Source organism: Bufo bufo, chromosome 10, assembly GCF_905171765.1.
Source record: "Bufo bufo chromosome 10, aBufBuf1.1, whole genome shotgun sequence".
NCBI classification, from domain to species: domain Eukaryota; kingdom Metazoa; phylum Chordata; class Amphibia; order Anura; family Bufonidae; genus Bufo; species Bufo bufo.
This window is the reverse complement of record NC_053398.1, coordinates 6880228-6901474: the sequence shown is the minus strand read 5'-3', so window position 1 is coordinate 6901474 and position 21247 is coordinate 6880228. Positions and strand designations below refer to the sequence as shown.

General features: G+C 50.4%; 1 protein-coding gene across 1 annotated transcript in view; it reads left to right on the top strand.

Moving 5' to 3' along the window:
* The window catches only part of SOX6 (SRY-box transcription factor 6), a 298295-nt gene that overhangs the window by 256217 nt on the left and 20831 nt on the right, over positions 1-21247 (top strand). The window contains 4 exon segments of the mRNA XM_040410826.1: positions 10193-10342; positions 15501-15681; positions 16699-16880; positions 20684-20734. Of these exon segments, the coding sequence (XP_040266760.1) occupies positions 10193-10342; positions 15501-15681; positions 16699-16880; positions 20684-20734 (564 nt within the window).

Sequence of the window (21247 nt, the reverse complement as noted above, 5' to 3'; positions counted from 1 at the left end):
CAGGTGGAGAATGTAAGAGATGATCGCCCAGTATCATTCCACCCTATGCCGCCCTTCACACAGACCATAGTGTCCTGGATATGTTCAGAAACCCCCACGTGGCCAACTATCGAGTACCGGACGACAGTGGTAAAACGTTCACTGCATCCAGATTGCAGATGAGTGAAAGGTTAGGCTGCCCCCAAAATATGGTGGCCCCTGCACCTGATAAAAGGTCGTCCCCAAGAGATAGGATTAGGCTGCACCCCCTTTTATCAGGTCACCCCCATGAGATGGGATTAGGCTACACCCCCTGATATAAGGTCTCCCCCATGAGAGGGTATTGGGCCACACACCCTGATATAAAGTTTCCCCATGTGATGAGATTAGCCTACACCCCCTGATATAAGATCGCCCCCATGTGATGGGATTAGACCGCACCCCCTGATATAAGATCGCCCCCATGTGATGGGATTAGGCTGCACCCCCTGATATAAAATAGCCCCATGTGATGGGATTAGGCTACACCCCCTGATATAAGATCGCCCCCATGTGATGGGATTAGACCGCACCCCCTGATATAAGATCGCCCCCATGTGATGGGATTAGACCGCACCCCCTGATATAAGATCGCCCCATGTGATGGGATTAGACCGCACCCCCTGATATAAGATCGCCCCATGTGATGGGATTAGACCGCACCCCCTGATATAAGATCGCCCCGTGTGATGGGATTAGACACACATCCTGATATAAGATCGCCCCGTGTGATGGGATTAGACCGCACCCCCTGATATAAGATCGCCCCGTGTGATGGGATTAGCCTACACCCCCTGATATAAAATCGCCCCCGTGTGATGGGATTAGCCTACACCCCCTGATATAAGATCGCCCCCGTGTGATGGGATTAGCCTACACCCCCTGATATAAGATCGCCCCCGTGTGATGGGATTAGCCTACACCCCCTGATATAAGATCGCCCCCATGTGATGGGATTAGACCGCACCCCCTGATATAAGATCGCCCCCATGTGATGGGATTAGACCGCACCCCCTGATATAAGATCGCCCCGTGTGATGGGATTAGACCGCACCCCCTGATATAAGATCGCCCCGTGTGATGGGATTAGACACACATCCTGATATAAGATCGCCCCGTGTGATGGGATTAGACCGCACCCCCTGATATAAGATCGCCCCGTGTGATGGGATTAGCCTACACCCCCTGATATAAAATCGCCCCCGTGTGATGGGATTAGCCTACACCCCCTGATATAAGATCGCCCCCGTGTGATGGGATTAGCCTACACCCCCTGATATAAGATCGCCCCCGTGTGATGGGATTAGCCTACACCCCCTGATATAAGATCGCCCCATGTGATGGGATTAGCCTACACCCCCTGATATAAGATCGCCCCCGTGTGATGGGATTAGCCTACACCCCCTGATATAAGATCGCCCCCATGTGATGGGATTAGACCGCACCCCCTGATATAAGATCGCCCCCATGTGATGGGATTAGACCGCACCCCCTGATATAAGATCGCCCCATGTGATGGGATTAGACCGCACCCCCTGATATAAGATCGCCCCGTGTGATGGGATTAGACACACATCCTGATATAAGATCGCCCCGTGTGATGGGATTAGCCTACACCCCCTGATATAAGATCGCCCCATGTGATGGGATTAGCCTACACCCCCTGATATAAGATCGCCCCCATGTGATGGGATTAGGCTGCACCCCCTGATATCAGGTCTCCCTCGTGACATTACACTATTGATGAGTTGGATTACTTTTGGGGGTCTTCAGGTGGAGCGATTCGCTCGTTTCTCCGGTTCTGCTCCTCTGTGTCGGTGAATCGGATTGTGCGCAGTGATGGCTACAGAATCATCTCTCCGAATCTCGTCCCCCTCGGATTTACTACTAAACTGACATGTTCCAGGCTACAGTGAATTATGGGCGACCCCTCAGTACATACATGGCAGGAAGAAGAGAGGAGAATGGGGTGAAATGGCGCCCAAGCCCCTCCAAGTGATTATCATTAGGCCGGCCGCTCTCTCGTTTCCTTCCCATTGGATCACAGTGAGAGGTCAATTGTGTTGCCCCGGCTACTTATTCTAATTGGCACCAGTTTACCTAAATTCTCTCACACTGTCTTCACACGAGGGTTATCACAGGGAGCGCGGAAAAGACAATTTCCAGGCAGTGTCATGTCGAGAGTCCACCCGGCAGTTTCTGGCGGGGGATGCAGCATTAATGGCCTCGGAGATGATTGAGCGCGCCTTGTCCTCTGCATATAGGGATAATGCGCCTCTCCGCGGGGATCGCCTCTGAGCTAAAAAAGGGCAAAAAAGGAAAAACATTTATTTCACACTGGAAATGTCTGTGACATTGTGCTTCCCCCGCACGAGCGTCTTCTGAGGAGCCGGATGGACGTCTTGTCATTTTATTTCTGCGAGTGCCTCTCATCAGTGTATTCTGCAATGTGCAGGTGGAGCAGAGAAAATGTGTCCCTCATGTATATTATGGGGGGCTCAGATGAACCCCTCGACTTCAGAGGGCCACACATCACATGCAGTGTGGAATGGCAGCACATATGTGGCCCCTATGGTCGTACAGAGGCCTCGCTGTTTGTGCATCTCCTGTTCACTGAAGTTGTGCCGATTATTTGTGAAATATGAAGATCTGTGGTGACAACCTCTACGGACAGTGTAATGGTGGCCATTAGTAGACTCCACACAGGATTCAGGGGCAGGTATCACCAGGTCCGTCTCTGACAACTATTCAGACATGTGGAGAAAGTTTTATTTTATGTCAGGCCTGAGCGGCTCTTTCCCCGTGGACATTTAAAGAGGTATCGGATTCTTGTTATCGGCCATTTATCTTGGCGCCGGCAGCAGGTACTTAGCGGGTCCCGGGTTACCGCACTACAGTCTGCTCTGTGCAGTCATCATATCACATTAATGAGGAGCGAGGTACTGTCCTGTGAAGAACAAACCCCGCACTGGGGTCATAAACCTAATGACTGCTCAGGAGCTGTGTGGGCGCAGGTAACGCAGCGAGCAGGACAATGTGATGGACGTAATGGATGGGCGCCTTTACGGGCTGCACCGCAGAATCTTCATCCAGCAGGTTGCAGAGCAGCAGTTCGGACAGATGTTGGAGCAGACTGGAACGGAGCCGTGTGCTGCATCCGGCTCTGCACATTGCTCCTGACATCTGGATGTTACTGTTGCGGGGACTTTGCCTCGAGCTGGGAGGCTGCAAGGAACCTCGTGGCACTCGGCACAGGGCTTTTGCTACTCTTTAAGCGATTAGTGCACTGAGGCAGGAATAATGCTGAATTGCCGCTCCGCTGCCTCCTTGCATGGAATCCCGGGATGAAAGACAGACAAGATAAGGCTATTTACAATCAGACAGGACTAATTATCAGCTCCGTGGTTTGTGTTCCCTTTCATCTGAACATCCATCCAAGGGATTCACGGAAAAGAAGAAAAAGTCTTCACAATGAAAAGATACAAAGTTACCGGCTGCTAATTATATACAGTGTATATATATATATAGTTATATACAATGTATCACACAACCAGCAAACAGGAATAAGGAGGGGATCAACACAATTCTTTGCACCCCACAAACCACCAAACTTTGCTGATTAATCACTGACAACTAGAAAAACCGCAGAACCAAACTCTCCCCATAGATGTCAGCAGATGCTATCCACAGAGCAATGCACCAACATATTCCCCAGCACTAACCCAAAATCACACAAGAGAAGTGAGGACCTGATCACAAGAGCTTACAATCTATGAAGAGACACAAGAGGAGTGAGGACCTGATCACAAGAGCTTACAATCTGAGGAGACACAAGAGGAGTCAGGACCTGATCACAAGAGCTTACAATCTATGAAGAGACACAAGAGGAGTGAGGACCTGATCACAAGAGCTTACAATCTATGAGGAGGTAGATGAGAAGCATAGAGGAGTAAGGACCTGATCACAAAAGCTTACAATCTATGAGGAGGTAGATGAGACGCATAGAGGAGTGAGGACCTGATCACAAGAGCTTACAATCTATGAGGAGCTAGAGACACATGAGGAGCAAGGGCCTGATAACAAGAGCTTACAATCTATGAGGAGACACAAGAGGAGTGGGGACCTGATCACAAGAGTTTAAAATCTATGAGGAGATAGTAGGCACAAGAGCTTACAATCTATGAGGAGGCAGAGGACACACGAGAGGAGTGAGGACCTGATCACAAGAGCTTACAATCTATGAGGAGGTAGAGGAGACACGAAAGGAGTGAGAACCTGATCACAAGAGCTTACAATCTAAAAGGAGGCAGAGGAGACACAAGAGGAGCAAGCACCTGATCACAAGAGCTTACAATCTATGAGGGGATGGCGGTGACATAAAGAGTTATCTGTGGTGTTACATAGGACTGCAGGTAACACTGCTACTTTCAGCGTTTTCTTGATGCTCAGCAGTCCCAAAGAGTTAATGTTCAGCACTGCTACATCTGTATCTGCAGAACATTGCGGCCACCTTTGCTCCTCGGACACGTGACCTGAGTCTTTCTTGTTGGTGGCAGAAGTTTGTCTTTCTTGTGGAGTTCTTCTTTGGAGGAGTTGGGGGGTGGGGGTCGCACTCACATCAGAGGCATGAAAGGGGCCGGATTTGAATATCAGAAGCTTTTGTGTTTGTCGCTGGCTGTCGGATTCTCTTTATGTACACAGGACGTGCGGCTACTTTAAATATTGAAAGTGATTTCCTATTCATATCATCTCTATTAATACTTCATCGCCTTGTTCTTTGATATCACACTGGAGACACGTTATATATTTCTTTTGTGCACCTCTCCCCTATAGACACACTGTTCACCCCCTCCTTCCCCAAAGTGACTGATGACAAACTCGGCTTTGCTACATCTGTATGGATGTAAGAGAGGAGATCTGAGACTGAAGACGCAGCCAGAAAAACTGCCCTTTCCTGCCCCACAATGAACTTCAAGGCTTTACATGTGTCCCCCATACCTGGAGCAGCTGTTACCAATAAAGGGGAGAGTGCGAGCCAGGTGTGAAACCTCAGATCCACCTCGCGGCCGTCAGCACCCCTCCCAAATTTTTGGGATGTTATAGTCCTGTACCCCAAGTGTCATTATACTGTACCCCGAGTGTCAGTGTGTCATTATCATGTGCCCCAAGTGTCAGTGTCATTATCCTGTACCCCGAGTGTCAGTGTCATTATCCTGTACCCCAAGTGTCATTATCCTGTACCCCAAGTGTCATTATCCTGTGCCCAAAGTGTCAGCGTGTCATTATCCTGTACCCCAAGTGTCAGTGTGTCATTATCCTGTACCCCAAGTGTCATTATCCTGTACCCCAAGTGTCAGCGTCATTATCCTGTACCCCAAGTGTCATTATCCTGTACCCCAAGTGTCAGCGTCATTATCCTGTACCCCAAGTGTCAGCATCATTATTCTGTACCCAAGTATCAGCGTCATTATCCTGTACCCCAAGTGTCAGTGTCATTATCCTGTACCCCAAGCGTCATTATCCTGTACCCCAAGTGTCGGGGTACAGGATAATGACACTGACAATTGGGGTACAGGATAATGACACTTGGGGTACAGGATAATGACGCTTGGGGTACAGGATAATGACACTGACACTTGGGGTACAGGATAATGACGCTGATACTTGGGGTACAGGATAATGATGCTGACACTTGGGGTACAGGATAATGACATCCTGACACTTGGGGTACAGGATAATGACACTGACACTTGGGGTACAGGATAATGATGCTGACACTTGGGGTACAGGATAATGACACTTGAGATACAGGATAATGACACTGACAATTGGGGTACAGGATAATGACACCCTAAGTGTCATTATCCTGTACCCCAAGTGTCAGCGTGTCATTATCCTGTACCCCAAGTGTCATTATCCTGTACCCCAAGTGTCAGCGTCATTATCCTGTACCCCAAGTGTCAGTGTCATTATCCTGTACCCCAAGTGTCAGGATGTCATTATCCTGTACCCCAAGTGTCAGCATCATTATCCTGTACCCCAAGTATCAGCGTCATTATCCTGTACCCCAAGTGTCATTATCCTGTACCCCAAGTGTCATTATCCTGTACCCCAAGTGTCAATATCCTGTACCCCAAGTGTCAGCGTCATTATCCTCTACCCAGTGTCAGTGTCATTATCCTGTACCCCAAGTGTCAGTGTCATTATCCTGTACCCCAAGTATCAGCGTCATTATCCTGTACCCCAAGTGTCATTATCCTGTACCCCAAGTGTCAATATCCTGTACCCCAAGTGTCAGCGTCATTATCCTCTACCCAGTGTCAGTGTCATTATCCTGTACCCCAAGTGTCAGTGTCATTATCCTGTACCCCAAGTGTCAGCGTGTCATTATCCTGTACCCTAAGTGTCAGCGTGTCATTGCCCTGTACCCCAAGTGTCAGCGTGTCATTGCCCTGTACCCCAAGTGTCAGCGTGTCATTGCCCTGTACCCCAAGTGTCAGCGTGTCATTGCCCTGTACCCCAAGTGTCAGCGTGTCATTGCCCTGTACCCCAAGTGTCAGCCTGTCATTGCCCTGTACCCCCAAGTGTCAGCGTGTCATTGTCCTGTACCCCCAAGTGTCAGCGTGTCATTGTCCTGTACCCCCAAGTGTCAGCGTGTCATTGCCCTGTACCCCCAAGTGTCAGTGTCATTGCCCTGTACCCCAAGTGTCAGTGTCATTATCCTGTACCCCAAGTGTCAGGATGTCATTATTGGCTAAGTTTTGGGGTGCCATTGTCCTGTACCCCTGGTAAGCTGTCTATAATTGTATGGGGTCTTCCTCGCCTGTTGGGTTCTCGCTCATGTTCTTCTAGGTGGAGGCGAGCAGTAGGGGAATCTTCTGCCTCACTGGAGCTTGTGTTGTGTGCGGAGCAGATATTGTCGGGGATTATTTCCTTCGGACAATGCGCTGTGCCTCACAGTTACTGGAATCCATATTTCACCAAGACAGAGAAATAAAACCCACGGGGAAGCGCTAATTGTTAATTCTTCAATGATGTCTCTTTCCGGAATCGTATCATTTCCCTCAGAGGAGGTCAGGATCCTCAGTGTGGATTTATGTCACTTGAGGCCGGAGGAAGCAGGACGGACAGAGGACCAGAGACCAACAGCTGCCTGTGTGTAATATGGAGAGTGGACAATAGCGTCTACAGACTCGGCAGAGGATCTGGCTGTAGAGGAGACCTGGACGTTTTGTGGATTTCTCCACCTGGCGTATTTCTATAATAATGTGCAGGATGCAAGTGGGAATTGTGTAGATATGGCGCCATATTCCTGACGTGTATAGGATGTGTAGGGCCATCCCACTGGGGCTCTGTACATCCTGCTAGGGGGGCTCTGAATTGATTGCACACAAGTGGATTATGAGAAACCGCACCCAACGGGCAGTGGGCACCCCGACAGCTCTGGTGGCAGTGCCCTGTCTCTTATGGATGAGAGTTTTGGTGCAGTGTACATACCTCATCAGTTACAGACACACACAGCCTTTCCGCCATAGTTGCACCAGTCATAGTGGAAGATGAGCCATTGCTGAATACTAATGGCCGGGCACTGGTCAGGGCGGTGATGTGCCCATGTGCCAGGCCTTAGACATCTGCTTTTCAGCACGGCCGTGTCACTGTGACGTGCACCCAGTAGAGCAGCGCGGTCCCCTCCTCTCATCCTTCACAGATGTGGGGGATATTTTTAAGTCGCAGCATCTGTCCCTGGCACACACCACTGGCAGAAGCCGCCGTTTGCCTCTGGCGCTGTCACATGGCTCGCCCGCCGCGTCTGCCAGTTGCTATTTATCTTACCTTTCATTCTTGACTTTGCTCATTTTTAGGTTGTATCTGAAATGCCCTGAACGTCTCTTCAGGAGAAACCTGCGCGCTCCCACATTCATCTTTTCAGGGGCTGCTAATTAGGAGCAATATGTTGATCAGCTGTGTTAATTAATTACAGCGAGCGTCTTTAAGGCGCGCGGGGGGGGGGGGGGGGGGAGTTATACATTTTTATATTCGTTTTTTCCCCCCACAATTTTAGTTTTTGAAGCAAAGTGGATCGGCCTCGCTGTCACCTCTTTGTGTTTCTGCCGTCTGAACCCAATTACTCATTGTCTCCATTGCTGCATTAATAAAGTATCACAGATTTGCATATTTTATTTAGGACGGTGGCAAATAATGTTCTTAACTAGGTCTCCACAGACTTTTCAGTTTTACTTGAGAGAGAAAGAAAATCCCCCAGAGCTGTTGTTTTAGGACATTTCCACCAAAGGAAGGAGAACAGAAATCTGAATCCAGAGCAGAGGAATTGTGGGGGGTGCACACCGCTGCTCTCTATTATTGGGGGGTGGGATTCGAGCCGTTGCTCTCCATTGTAGGGGGGGGGGGGTAGATGCACACCATTGCTCTCTATTGTTAGGTAAAGATGCATGCCACTGCTCTCCATTTTTTTTGTTTGGGGGGGGATTCACCCCGCTGCTCTCCATTATCTGGGAGAGATGCACCCCGCTACTCTCTATTGTCGAGGGAGATGCATGTGCTGCTTTCTATTTTTCTGGTGGAGATGCACGCCACTGCTCTCTATTGTTGGGGGAGATGCACGCACTGCTCTATTTTTTTTGGGTGGAGATGCACCCGCTGCTCTATATTTTTGGGTAAAGATGCATGCTGCTGCTCTCTATTGTTGGGGGAGATGCACGCCACTGCACTCCATTTTCAGGGGATAGATACACACTTCTGCTCTCTATTGTTGGGGGAGATGCACGCCACTGCACTCCATTTTCAGGGGATAGATACACACCTCTGCTCTATTGTTGGGGGAGATGCACGCCACTGCACTCCATTTTCAGGGGATAGATACACACCTCTACTCTATTGTTGGGGGAGATGCACGCCACTGCACTCCATTTTCAGGGGATAGATACACACCTCTGCTCTCTATTGTTGGGGGAGATGCACGCCACTGCACTCCATTTTCAGGGGATAGATACACACCTCTACTCTATTGTTGGGGGAGATGCACGCCACTGCACTCCATTTTCAGGGGATAGATACACACCTCTGCTCTATTGTTGGGGGAGATGCACGCCACTGCACTCCATTTTCAGGGGATAGATACACACCTCTGCTCTCTATTGTTGGGGGAGGTGCACGCCACTGCACTCCATTTTCAGGGGATAGATACACACCTCTGCTCTATTGTTGGGGGAGATGCACGCCACTGCACTCCATTTTCAGGGGATAGATACACACCTCTGCTCTATTGTTGGGGGAGATGCACGCCACTGCACTCCATTTTCAGGGGATAGATACACACCTCTGCTCTCTATTGTTGGGGGAGATGCACGCCACTGCACTCCATTTTCAGGGGATAGATACACACCTCTACTCTATTGTTGGGGGAGATGCACGCCACTGCACTCCATTTTCAGGGGATAGATACACACCTCTGCTCTATTGTTGGGGAGATGCACGCCACTGCACTCCATTTTCAGGGGATAGATACACACCTCTGCTCTATTGTTGGGGGAGATGCACGCCACTGCACTCCATTTTCAGGGGATAGATACACACCTCTACTCTATTGTTGGGGAGATGCACGCCACTGCACTCCATTTTCAGGGGATAGATACACACTTCTGCTCTCTATTGTTGGGGAGATGCACGCCGCTGCTCTCTTTTTTCGATTGGAGATGCACGCCACAGCTCTCTATTGTATCTAGTGTATCGTATTAGGTCATCCATTCATGGACTGATACAATGTAGCAAACTTTCAGCGTCTAGAAACATGTTGAGGCCAAGAACAGTAAAGCAAATCGGTTTTAGGTTTTCAAACTCATTTTTACAAGTAAAATTACCGGCACAATTTGTAACCTTGAAGACCATGCTGATCTGTGGATAAGAAATACTGGCGCTGGTTTGGGGATAGTGCCTTCCCCTCACCCGCTGCGAGCGTCTGACCAGGATGAGACTGTCTGCTGCTAATGCCTCACAGCTTGCCCACTCAATGTTTCAGTAGTCTCCTCCACCTGTTTAGTGCAGCATGCTCTATGGCTATCAGTGAGTAATCTGATGTGTAAGAGTAAGTCCTGAGACCACAATAGCCGAGAGACTGAGATGCTGCAGATTTATCTGACTGACGCCTGTTTTACAGCAGATCTACGCAGCGCAGCTCGCCAGCATGCAGGTGTCTCCAGGAGCCAAGATGTCGTCCACACCGCAGCCACCAAACTGTACCGGAGCCCTGTCCCCCACCGGAATGAAGAGTGAAAAGAGAGGGACCAGCCCTGTGACACAGATCAAGGTAAACAACATGGCCGCCAGTCCTGTATCATAGAATGGCTTCCAATCTGGTGACTGTCGTACAACGGCTTCCACTTTTAGTTTTTTTCAGGTCCACTTTAAGTTCCCAGTCCACCGTCTCTGCTGATGTACAGTGTCTTCCAAGCTGGCGACTGTTGTACAATGGCTTCCAATCTGGTGGCTGATTGTACAATGGCTTCCAATTTGGCGACTATCATACAGTGGCTTCCAATCTGGTAGCTGATTGTACAATGGCTTCTAATCTGGTGGCTGATTGTACAATGGCTTCCAATTTGGCGACTATCATACAGTGGCTTCCAATCTGTCAACTGTTGTACAATGGCTTCTAATCTGGCGACTGTTGTACAATAGCTTCCAATCTGGCGACTGTTGTACAATAGCTTCCAATCTGGCGACTGTTGTACAATAGCTTCCAATCTGGTGGCTGATTGTACAATGGCTTCCAATCTGGTGGCTGATTGTACAATGGCTTCCAATTTGGCGACTATCATACAGTGGCTTCCAATCTGGTGGCTGATTGTACAATGGCTTCCAATCTGGTGGCTGATTGTACAATGGCTTCCAATCTGGTGACTGTGCTTCCTTCTTCAGTCTGTTCTGACTCCAGGACGTGACTGTTTCTATTTTCCATAAATTTTGTGGTTTTCCTCATTTTTAATAACCTATAGATCTGTGGCTGACACATTGTGTCTGCGGAGTGCGTCCAGTCTCCAGCAGTGGGGTCATGATTTCAGTCCATCCCCATTACAGATAATGAAGGGAGCTGGATGTAGGAACCCCCTGCACCTGCCCCATTAGCGGCCGCTATGACGACTCCCCCTGGTGTGATGAAAGACGTGTTGGTGACAGCGGCCGTTCCAGGTCGCCTGTGCGCTGCTCGTGTCCTGATATCCGCACGACACAACATCTGCATTCACTTTTAGAAAAGACATTAAAATATTAGGAACATAAATCAAAGAAAACTCTTTATTAATGAAAGTGGGTCGCCATGGAGACGGCTGATTTGATTTGGTAACAAAACGTGTCCCAAACACTATGGACGGCAAATTCTACAGACGACACTGCAGCGCACTAGACGCTCCGGCAGCCACAGATCAATTCTTTACAGGATGACGGCCAACGCCTAGAAAAACACAAACGTGGAATCCGTCCAAGATGGAGTCGTGCTCCTCCGTGCAGCGACATAAAGCGCGTCGTTACAGGCGTCCTCGGAGCCTCATAACCAGGAGCGTACTGGAGGTGTTCTGCGCAGGAAGACACAAACTTTAAGAAATGCCCTTTTCTAATGAAAAGTTCTGCAACTTAACTTTTTGCTTTCCTTCCTCACTGTTTTTAAGATCTCTGCTTGCTGTCAGTGAAGAGCAAATTCTGGTTTACATCCAGTGGCTAAAACCCTGTACAAAGCTAATACTTCTCCTGGAGGTTCCAGTTGTTGAGTCGCTGGTGGTCGGTGTGACATGGAGCGGATCCAGCGATGGCTCTGTGTGTTTCTGGCGGATGACACGGTGTCACATCAATATAAGAGAAGCGTATTGTTCCCTTCTAAGAAGAAAACATGGCAGCTCCAGAAACAGACGACCATCTGCCGGGACATGTGCCGCAAATGAATAAAACATCTACTACTCTTATCGAGTGGAAACCTACGAGGAAGAACGGCGTCTGCAACCTGATGGCGCCGCACTCCATGCAGGACAAAGCCACGTGTACCAAGGGGAACTCCACCCAAAAGCCATCAGGAGATCCTCCTTCCACACATCTTATACTAATACTGCTGACTACCTGCCTGTATATTATGTCTGAGGGGTTGTCACAGCTCCGCCCCCTGCTGATGACATCACTGATATAATGACATGTGATCAGACATGAGATCCACACACCTTATACTACAGGAACATCTATTACTGCTGACAACCTGCCTGTATATTATGTCTGAGGGGTTGTCACAGCCCCGCCACCTGCTGATGACATCACTGATATAATGACATGTGATCAGACATGAGATCACACACCTTATACTACAGGAACATCTACTCATCTATTACTGCTGACAACCTGCCTGTACATCATCTCTGAGGGGTTGTCAGTCTTTTATTGAAAAATCTGCAACAAAGTATTTACAAACAATTTCTCTATTTCCGGAGATGACTACAGTGTGGTACATTAATAACGCCTCATACAATCCCTATGTTTCTTAAATAGGATCCCCACCCCCTCATATCTGTCCAGCCCAAAAGACCAGAACGATGCCCCATGTTCCCAGTCTCTGATGAGGAGACCTCCATGTTCTGCAGTCTGGTCTCCTGTGACATGTGAACATCATACTTCTTGTCAATCACTGATAAATTAATTGCCCGACGTTTCGCCCTGGTCTTCAGACTGTTCACATTGAGGGTACAGATCCTCAGACGCAGACAGGTCACCGAGGTTTCTTCATTTTTTTCCTTTTCCCGCTGCTATGTCCTTTGGTGCCCCACCTCTTGGTGGACACAGACACCTCAATGTCTCTCTCCTCGGGGACGTCTTTATCAGCGGCCTCCTGGACATTCTGGCTGCAGACATCCTCACCTTCTCCTAAGACCTGGAACCTCCCAGGAGAGATCTCCACAGCAGGTGATCCTGGCGTCTGAATGGTTGTATGTTTACGTGGTTCCTGTTCAGATGACGTGGGCTTTCTTTTTACCACTTGAAATCCCTCCTCAGTGGTTGACTCCATAGTTTCTGTGTTAGGACTGGATCCTTGTGTTTGGAAGGGTTCTCTCCAGGTGTCCCACTGGATGTCTCCATACTGATGGTTTCTACAGTTTCTATAATAGCACTGGAACCTTGCTGCTCAGAGGAGACCTCACCAGCTGCTCCAGATGTCTCCCTAGATGCCTCCACACTGACAGGTGTCATTTGCTGACTATTTATTTCTGCGCGGTCACTTACACCTTCTGGCGGTGGCTCAACCAAGGCTGGATCGCTGTGCTCCGTGCGCTCAGATTCGGTTCTTGCAGATAATTCGGGGAAATCTTCCACATCGGCCTCATCAGAGGGATCTGTGCTGTTTTTATTGTGCTGCGCAAGCGGGCATTCACGGAAAGTCTGTCCATATTCTGCACACAGGTTACAGATGACACATCCCGTGCAGGTCTCTTTCGTATGATCCAGTCCTCCACACATTGAGCATTTCACATGCGGCAGGTATAGGCCACATGTCTGCCCCACATCTATGGCACAGTCTTGGCTGCCCAGGATAGTAGCAGATCGCCCTGTCAGACCCCAGGTAGAAGACATGAGGCAGGTGTCTGGTGACTCCATGGTTCTGCATCCGCTGGACTCTTACTTTGTAGCCTCCATTCCAGATTCCTTCTTCATCATAGATCTTAAGGTGAATCGAGGACCAAACATCGTCTTCTCAGCCAGTATAATACGTCTGCTAGCGCCACCACCTCGGACTGGAGGAGAATGGTCACCTCTGTGGTCAGAGGTTGGAAAAACTGAAGAACCTGCAGATTTCTCCAGATTTCATGATGTTTGTTAGAATGAAATTTTTCCTAGAACAGGTCCAGGCTCTGCGGCAGCTTGAAGCTGATGTCATGGATCCTGGTGGTCAGGACATGGATGAGCGCATAAACCTCAGACGCATCAAATCCCATGATTTGGGAGCTCAGCTGCACACAACCTCTCCTCTCCACAACTCACACCTCTCTGAGAGGTTGTCACAGCCCCGCCCCCTGCTGATGACATCACTGATATAATGATATGTGATCAGACATGAGATCCTCACACCTTATACTACAGGAACATCTATTACTGCTGACAACCTGCCTGTATATCCTGTCTGAGAGGTTGTCACAGCCCCGCCCCCTGCTGATGACATCACTGATATAATGATATGTGATCAGACATGAGATCCTCACACCTTATACTACAGGAACATCTATTACTGCTGACAACCTGCCTGTGTATCATGTCTGAGACGTTGTCAGCCCCGCTGCCCAATATAGTGTATATATATAAAGTCTGACAGCACTGCAGTCTGCTCCACCTGCGTAAGATACAGTCAGTGACATTGTACAGACTTCGTCAGCTTTTCCTCAGCATGATTGACAGAATTTCAGAGAGGACTCCATGTGCATCCACCTGAGCAGAGACGTCAGGGACAGCTTGTGCAGCCCATAAACTGACGAGTGCAGCGTTTATGATGAGCGGCATGCTGGATCCGCCTGACGCTGATCGTCAGCAGAGCTGAACACCTTCGTACTGATGTGTAGCTCCATTCAAATAATACATGTAAATGTACAGCAGCCACCGTAGAGGGAATGACCTACAACTCTGCCCTGCCACAGCTTCCTATCCCTTCCCTGTACTGCCTGTGTCAGTCTTCACTGTAGCTCTGGCATTCCATTCATGCAGCAGGCATCTGAGGATAACCATAACATGAATCTGTGATGATAATAGCCCGGTGTCTGTGGCTTAGGGTCTACAGTCAGGTTTCCCCTCTGGTCCAGGTCATTGTTCTATACGGATTCTGTGGTTCCCACAGTTTCCTTTGTCATCTTCTTATGTTCATGGCGGCCCTGCGCCATAGCGAGTGCTGTCCTGCGGCCTGGGCATCGCTGCGGTCCGCACCAGTGATTCAGCGTTCAGGGCTGATGGACGGGACCCCCTGTTGCGGCTGAGATTCCTGGTGGTGTGTAGGTAGCGGTGGGCAGGGTCTGAGCGGGCACCGGTACATTGTTCTTTTATCGGTCTGTGACGGGATTAACCCCTTCATTACCGCAAGTGCAGCCAATATTTAGGGTATTGTTACCTGCCGTTCCGTATTTCCCTGCAGTGTAAAGTCGTCACGAGTTCCGCACAACTCGATGGGAATTTAAATAATTCTTTGTAAATGCCCGGGGTTAATTCCCATCTTAGAAAACACATTAAGATGTGAACTGTAATGTGCAGCGATTCAGGTAGCAGGCAGCGTGTTGATGTAAATACGCGGCGAGCGCGCAGGAATTAATGAGGCTGCAGATAATTAGCGTCTTTTGTTATTACAGCGGGAGGCGCTGCCATTGTCTGGGAGGTGGGAAGCAGCGCCGTTGTCTTAAGTGCTAATGTGCCCCATTTATCTGCTTTTAATCATTGTTTATGTGAAATTCCCGCAGGATGAAGCCGCACAGCCTCTGAATTTATCAGCGCGACCGAAGACAGCAGAGCCCATAAAGTCTCCCACATCGCCGACGCAGAACATCTTCTCGCCCAGTAAGACCAGTCCTGTGAGTCTATCCAACAAGAGCGGCATCCCCAGTCCGATCAGCGGAGCCTTTGGCAGAGGATCCTCCTTGGGTAAGCGGTGCAGGCCAATGGCGGAGCACACAGGCATCTGCTGCGCCTCAAGGAGATATAAACTCAGTGACACCCAGCTTTCCCAGATTCCGGGGGATGGTGGTGGTTCTGGTTGAGCGGGGTGACAACTCCTGCACTGCTCTTCACTAAGCTTTACTGCAGTCAGGATTCTAGGAAAGCTGGGTGATAACCCCTGAAGGGCCCATCATAGCAGCCATATTCTTTGTTATCCAGCTTGTCCAAAAGCAGATAAAACTAGTACAAAGCAGGGTGGACGTTTGAGAGTCGATTCGGAAAGAAAATCCAAAAATGGAAGCATTGAGGGGAGTCCGCTGTCCAAAGAAAATGGCGGTTCAAGCGCTGCCGGAATACAGCCACACAAAACTGCATTTTACCATGTGCTGTTGCAGTAGTATTAGGTTTAGTCTTGTCACCTACGGTACCTATGGAAATTAATTTCAAGGGAAAAATGGGGTCCTTGACCATGAGGGGCCAATCAGTATTTGGAGAGTGGGGACCCTGTCTGCCGACTCATGTCTGTTTTTAACCCATCGTCGCAACGGTCGGAGTGATTCACTTCCCTGCTCTGTGCTGCAAAACAAGGCGGCTTTTAAAAGCGTGAGGAATTTGACACAGAGGTAGCGCTGTGCTCATTATCACTGCCCCAAGATGACAGCAGCGGAAGGTGCAAACTGTGACTGAACCCTGAGTACACCGGATCACCCAGAAGGAAGGTCATCTTATTGAAAAATAGCGCACCCAGCCAAGAATCGGCCAATCCGCACTTGACGCCTTCATTAATAAATACGCTGCGCCATTTTCTGCTTAATTACTTGCACTTAGTCTGACGCTGATGATTGGTGTGACGGACTGTGGGGGTGACTTCAGATGTAGAAGATAAGCTGCTCTGTGGCCCTGCAGGCAAGGGGTCCGTGTGTTGTGGGTGACAATGGCTTTGCTGTGAGGCCGTCATGTTAAACCCTGCGCTGTATAATGTATGACACTTCTCCTCCGCAGATATCCTCTCCAGTCTGAACTCTCCATCCCTCTTCGGAGACCAGGACACGGTCATGAAAGCCATACAAGAAGCCCGCAAGATGAGGGAGCAGATCCAGAGAGAGCAGCAGCACCAGCCCCACGGCCTGGACAACAAGCTGCCACTCAGTAACATCGGCCTGAACAACTGCAGGAGCGATAAGGTAACCTGTGCCTCATACCTCATGTGGGTGGTGACCAGACACCTGTACCTCGTAGGCGGTGACCAGACACCTGTGACTCGTACCTCATATGGGTGGTGACCAGACACCTGTTTCTCGTAGCTCATGCGGGTGGTGACCAGATACCTGTGCCTCGTACCTCATGCGGGTGGTGACCAGACACCTGTGTCTCGTACCTCATATGGGTGGTGACCAGACACCTGTGTCTCGTACCTCATGCGGGTGGTGACTAGACACCTGTGTCTCGTACCTCATGCAGGTGGTGACTAGACACCTGTATCTCGTAACTCTTGTGGGTGGTGACTAGACACCTGTATCTCGTACCTCTTGTGGGTGGTGACTATTTGCATCACGGACTGTAGTTGGGGGGAGATATCTGTATAATGGGGGTCATACTGCATGAGGGGGTGCACTCCATTCTGCTTTCCTCTTACCCCAATGGGGCTGCTGGCAGTAATGGAGGGGGCAGCTTTCACTTAATAAGTTTTGGAAAATGTTGATATGAAAATATAAGGGGTAATGAACATTGAGTGTCCAGTGTCCCAGAGGGGCTGCAGGGTCTCCGCCATAAGGGGCAGCTGGCATCTAATGTCCCCTCTACAAATAGCGATTCACTATGAGCGGAGATGAAGAGAAGCCTCCAGAACCGGCTGGATATGGAACAACCCTCCATGGGGGAGGTCATGGCTGATGCCTCATCTTGGAGCCTTTCTCTACTTTTCTTATCATTTGTGATTTGGCCTTTTTATATGAACATTGTGCAGAGACCCCAGGAACAAGCGCCACAAATATGATCCATAGGGGATCTCCCACCCCCCTAGGTCTCAGGAAATAGTGGCGTTCCAGAATTATTCCGGATTTTCTCTGATACTTGTGATGTAGTGTTTTTCTGGCTGCTCTGATCGGTAGATTCCTGGAGGCGGTTGAGGCTATGTAGTTTATACACATATATCATCCATACTGAGTCCTTCCACAATCCACAGCGCAGGTGCAATGTCTGCCGGTGAGCAGGCAGCGCGCACAAAGTTTAAGGGGAGAGGGCACAAAGAGGGAAAACCGGGTGATCAACAGACAGGATGTCCTGACACAACTAGGTCTGAGAGAGGGGCCTGAAGGGGGAGAGAGGCACCTAAAGGAGGACAGAGGTGTCTGAAGGATGAGAGAGGTGTCTGAAGGGGGACAGAGGGGTCTGAAGGGGGCCAGAGGGGTCTGAAGGGGGCCAGAGGAGTGTGAAGGGGGACAGAGGGGTCTGAAGGGGGACAGAGGGGTCTGAAGGGGGCCAGAGGGGTCTGAAGGAGGACAGAGGGGTCTGAAGGAGGACAGAGGAGTGTGAAGGGGGACAGAGGGGTCTGAAGGGGGACAGAGGGGTCTGAAGGAGGACAGAGGGGTCTGAAGGAGGACAGAGGGGTCTGAAGGAGGACAGAGGGGTCTGAAGGGGGACAGAGGGGTCTGAAGGAGGACAGAGGGGTCTGAAGGAGGACAGAGGGGTCTGAAGGAGGACAGGAGTGTGAAGGGGGACAGAGGGGTCTGAAGGATGAGAGAGGGGTCTGAAGGATGAGAGAGGGGTCGGAAGGAGGACAGAGGGGTCTGAAGGAGGACAGAGGGGTCTGAAGGAGGACAGAGGGGTCTGAAGGAGGACAGAGGGGTCTGTAGGAGGACAGAGGGGTCTGTAGGAGGACAGAGGGGTCTGTAGGAGGACAGAGGGGTCTGTAGGAGGACAGAGGAGTGTGAAGGAGGAAAGAGGGGTCTGTAGGAGGACAGAGGAGTGTGAAGGAGGACAGAGGCGTGTGAAGGAGGACAGAGGGGTCTGAAGGAGGACAGAGGGGTCTGTAGGAGGACAGGAGTGTGAAGGAGGACAGAGGGGTCTGAAGGAGGACAGAGGGGTCTGAAGGAGGACAGAGGAGTGTGAAGGGGGACAGAGGGGTCTGAAGGGGGACAGAGGGGTCTGAAGGGGGACAGAGGGGTCTGAAGGGGGACAGAGGGGTCTGAAGGAGGACAGAGGGGTCTGAAGGAGGACAGAGGAGTGTGAAGGGGGACAGAGGGGTCTGAAGGATGAGAGAGGGGTCGGAAGGAGGACAGAGGGGTCTGAAGGAGGACAGAGGGGTCTGAAGGAGGACAGAGGGGTCTGAAGGAGGACAGAGGGGTCTGAAGGAGGACAGAGGGGTCTGTAGGAGGACAGAGGGGTCTGTAGGAGGACAGAGGGGTCTGTAGGAGGACAGAGGGGTCTGTAGGAGGACAGAGGGGTCTGTAGGAGGACAGAGGAGTGTGAAGGAGGAAAGAGGGGTCTGTAGGAGGACAGAGGAGTGTGAAGGAGGACAGAGGCGTGTGAAGGAGGACAGAGGGGTCTGAAGGAGGACAGAGGGGTCTGTAGGAGGACAGGAGTGTGAAGGAGGACAGAGGGGTCTGAAGGAGGACAGAGGGGTCTGAAGGAGGACAGAGGAGTGTGAAGGGGGACAGAGGGGTCTGAAGGGGGACAGAGGGGTCTGAAGGGGGACAGAGGGGTCTGAAGGGGGACAGAGGGGTCTGAAGGAGGACAGAGGGGTCTGAAGGAGGACAGAGGGGTCTGTAGGAGGACAGAGGGGTCTGTAGGAGGACAGAGGGGTCTGTAGGAGGACAGGAGTGTGAAGGAGGAAAGAGGGGTCTGTAGGAGGACAGAGGAGTGTGAAGGAGGACAGAGGCGTGTGAAGGAGGACAGAGGCGTGTGAAGGAGGACAGAGGGGTCTGAAGGAGGACAGAGGGGTCTGAAGGAGGACAGAGGGGTCTGAAGGAGGACAGAGGGGTCTGAAGGGGGACAGAGGGGTCTTGAGGGGGACAGAGGGGTGTGAAGGGGGACAGAGGGGTGTGAAGGGGGACAGAGGGGTGTGAAGGGGGACAGAGGGGTCTGAAGGAGGACAGAGGGGTCTGTAGGAGGACAGAGGAGTGTGAAGGAGGACAGAGGAGTGTGAAGGAGGACAGAGGGGTCTGAAGGAGGACAGAGGGGTCTGAAGGAGGACAGAGGGGTCTGAAGGAGGACAGAGGGGTCTGAAGGGGGCCAGAGGGGTCTTGAGGGGGACAGAGGAGTGTGAAGGAGGACAGAGGGGTCTGAAGGGGGACAGAGGGGTCTGAAGGAGGACAGAGGGGTCTGAAGGAGGACAGAGGGGTCTGAAGGAGGACAGAGGGGTCTGAAGGAGGACAGAGGGGTCTGAAGGGGGACAGAGGGGTCTTGAGGGGGACAGAGGGGTGTGAAGGGGGACAGAGGGGTGTGAAGGGGGACAGAGGGGTGTGAAGGGGGACAGAGGAGTGTGAAGGAGGACAGAGGGGGTCTGGATGGGGACAGAGGAGTCTGAAGAGGGACAGAGGGGTCACCGTATTCATGCAGATATTCTGCTTGCTCTGGGGTTGCCATGCTGCCATCACTAAGCTCACTCTACATGGACTTCCTGTCATGTGGCCTCCAGTTATAACAACACATTTAGAAGTGAAGATCACTTGACAGGAAGTCCATGCACAGTTTGCCTGCCGCAGTAACCATGACAACACCAAAGCAAGCAGAACCACTGCAGAATTGTAGCATGAGGAGAATATCAGAAGTGTCATTAACAACTTGAAGTCCACTTGGATCACTGTAAGTGGGTCCGGAGTGATTCTGGCATACTGGAGGTAGTGTGTTCTGGTAGTTACCTCTCAGATGTAGCAGTGGCCCCGGCAGGGCGTTTGCCCCATAGCCTAATGTTGGGGTCTGGAGGAGGGCGTCTATGTGGTGTGTCTTCTCTAAAGCCCGGAATCCACTGTTTGCTATATTTCAGATGCTGCTAGATGCCATCTCAGGAAGGATTTGCATTAGGAGTGCACACACAGTGAGTCACCATCATCTCTATTATACATATCTTTCTGAATGTCTTTTGGCTGAAAGTCCTTGGGGTTATCACCACAGAACCTCTGTCTAAGCTGCCATTTTGATCACTGGGTGGAAGGAAGATGGCTTCCAGCCCACCCCACGTAACATCTTGTGATATTCAATGTGTAAGCCAAGCGTTTATTCTGGCACATCCCGCTGAGGCTGCTCATATCGCCAGACACGCTGCTACTACCTGCCTGCCAGGCTGTTTGCTTCCGGGGAACTTTGTTTTGGGAGTGTTGTGTTAAAAACAAAATATTGGGTGCTGCTCGTCTGCCATATTCCCAGATTCCAGGCACATTCGCAGCATTTATTACTTTATGCAGGATTGGCTATAGAAAAGTTATTTGCACTCAGAATATTATATGTTTAGCTTCAGTTCTAGAGATGAGATTGGTGCAGGTTCTAGAGATGAGATTGGTGCAGGTTCTAGAGATGAGATCGGTGCAGGTTCTAGAGATGAGATCGGTGC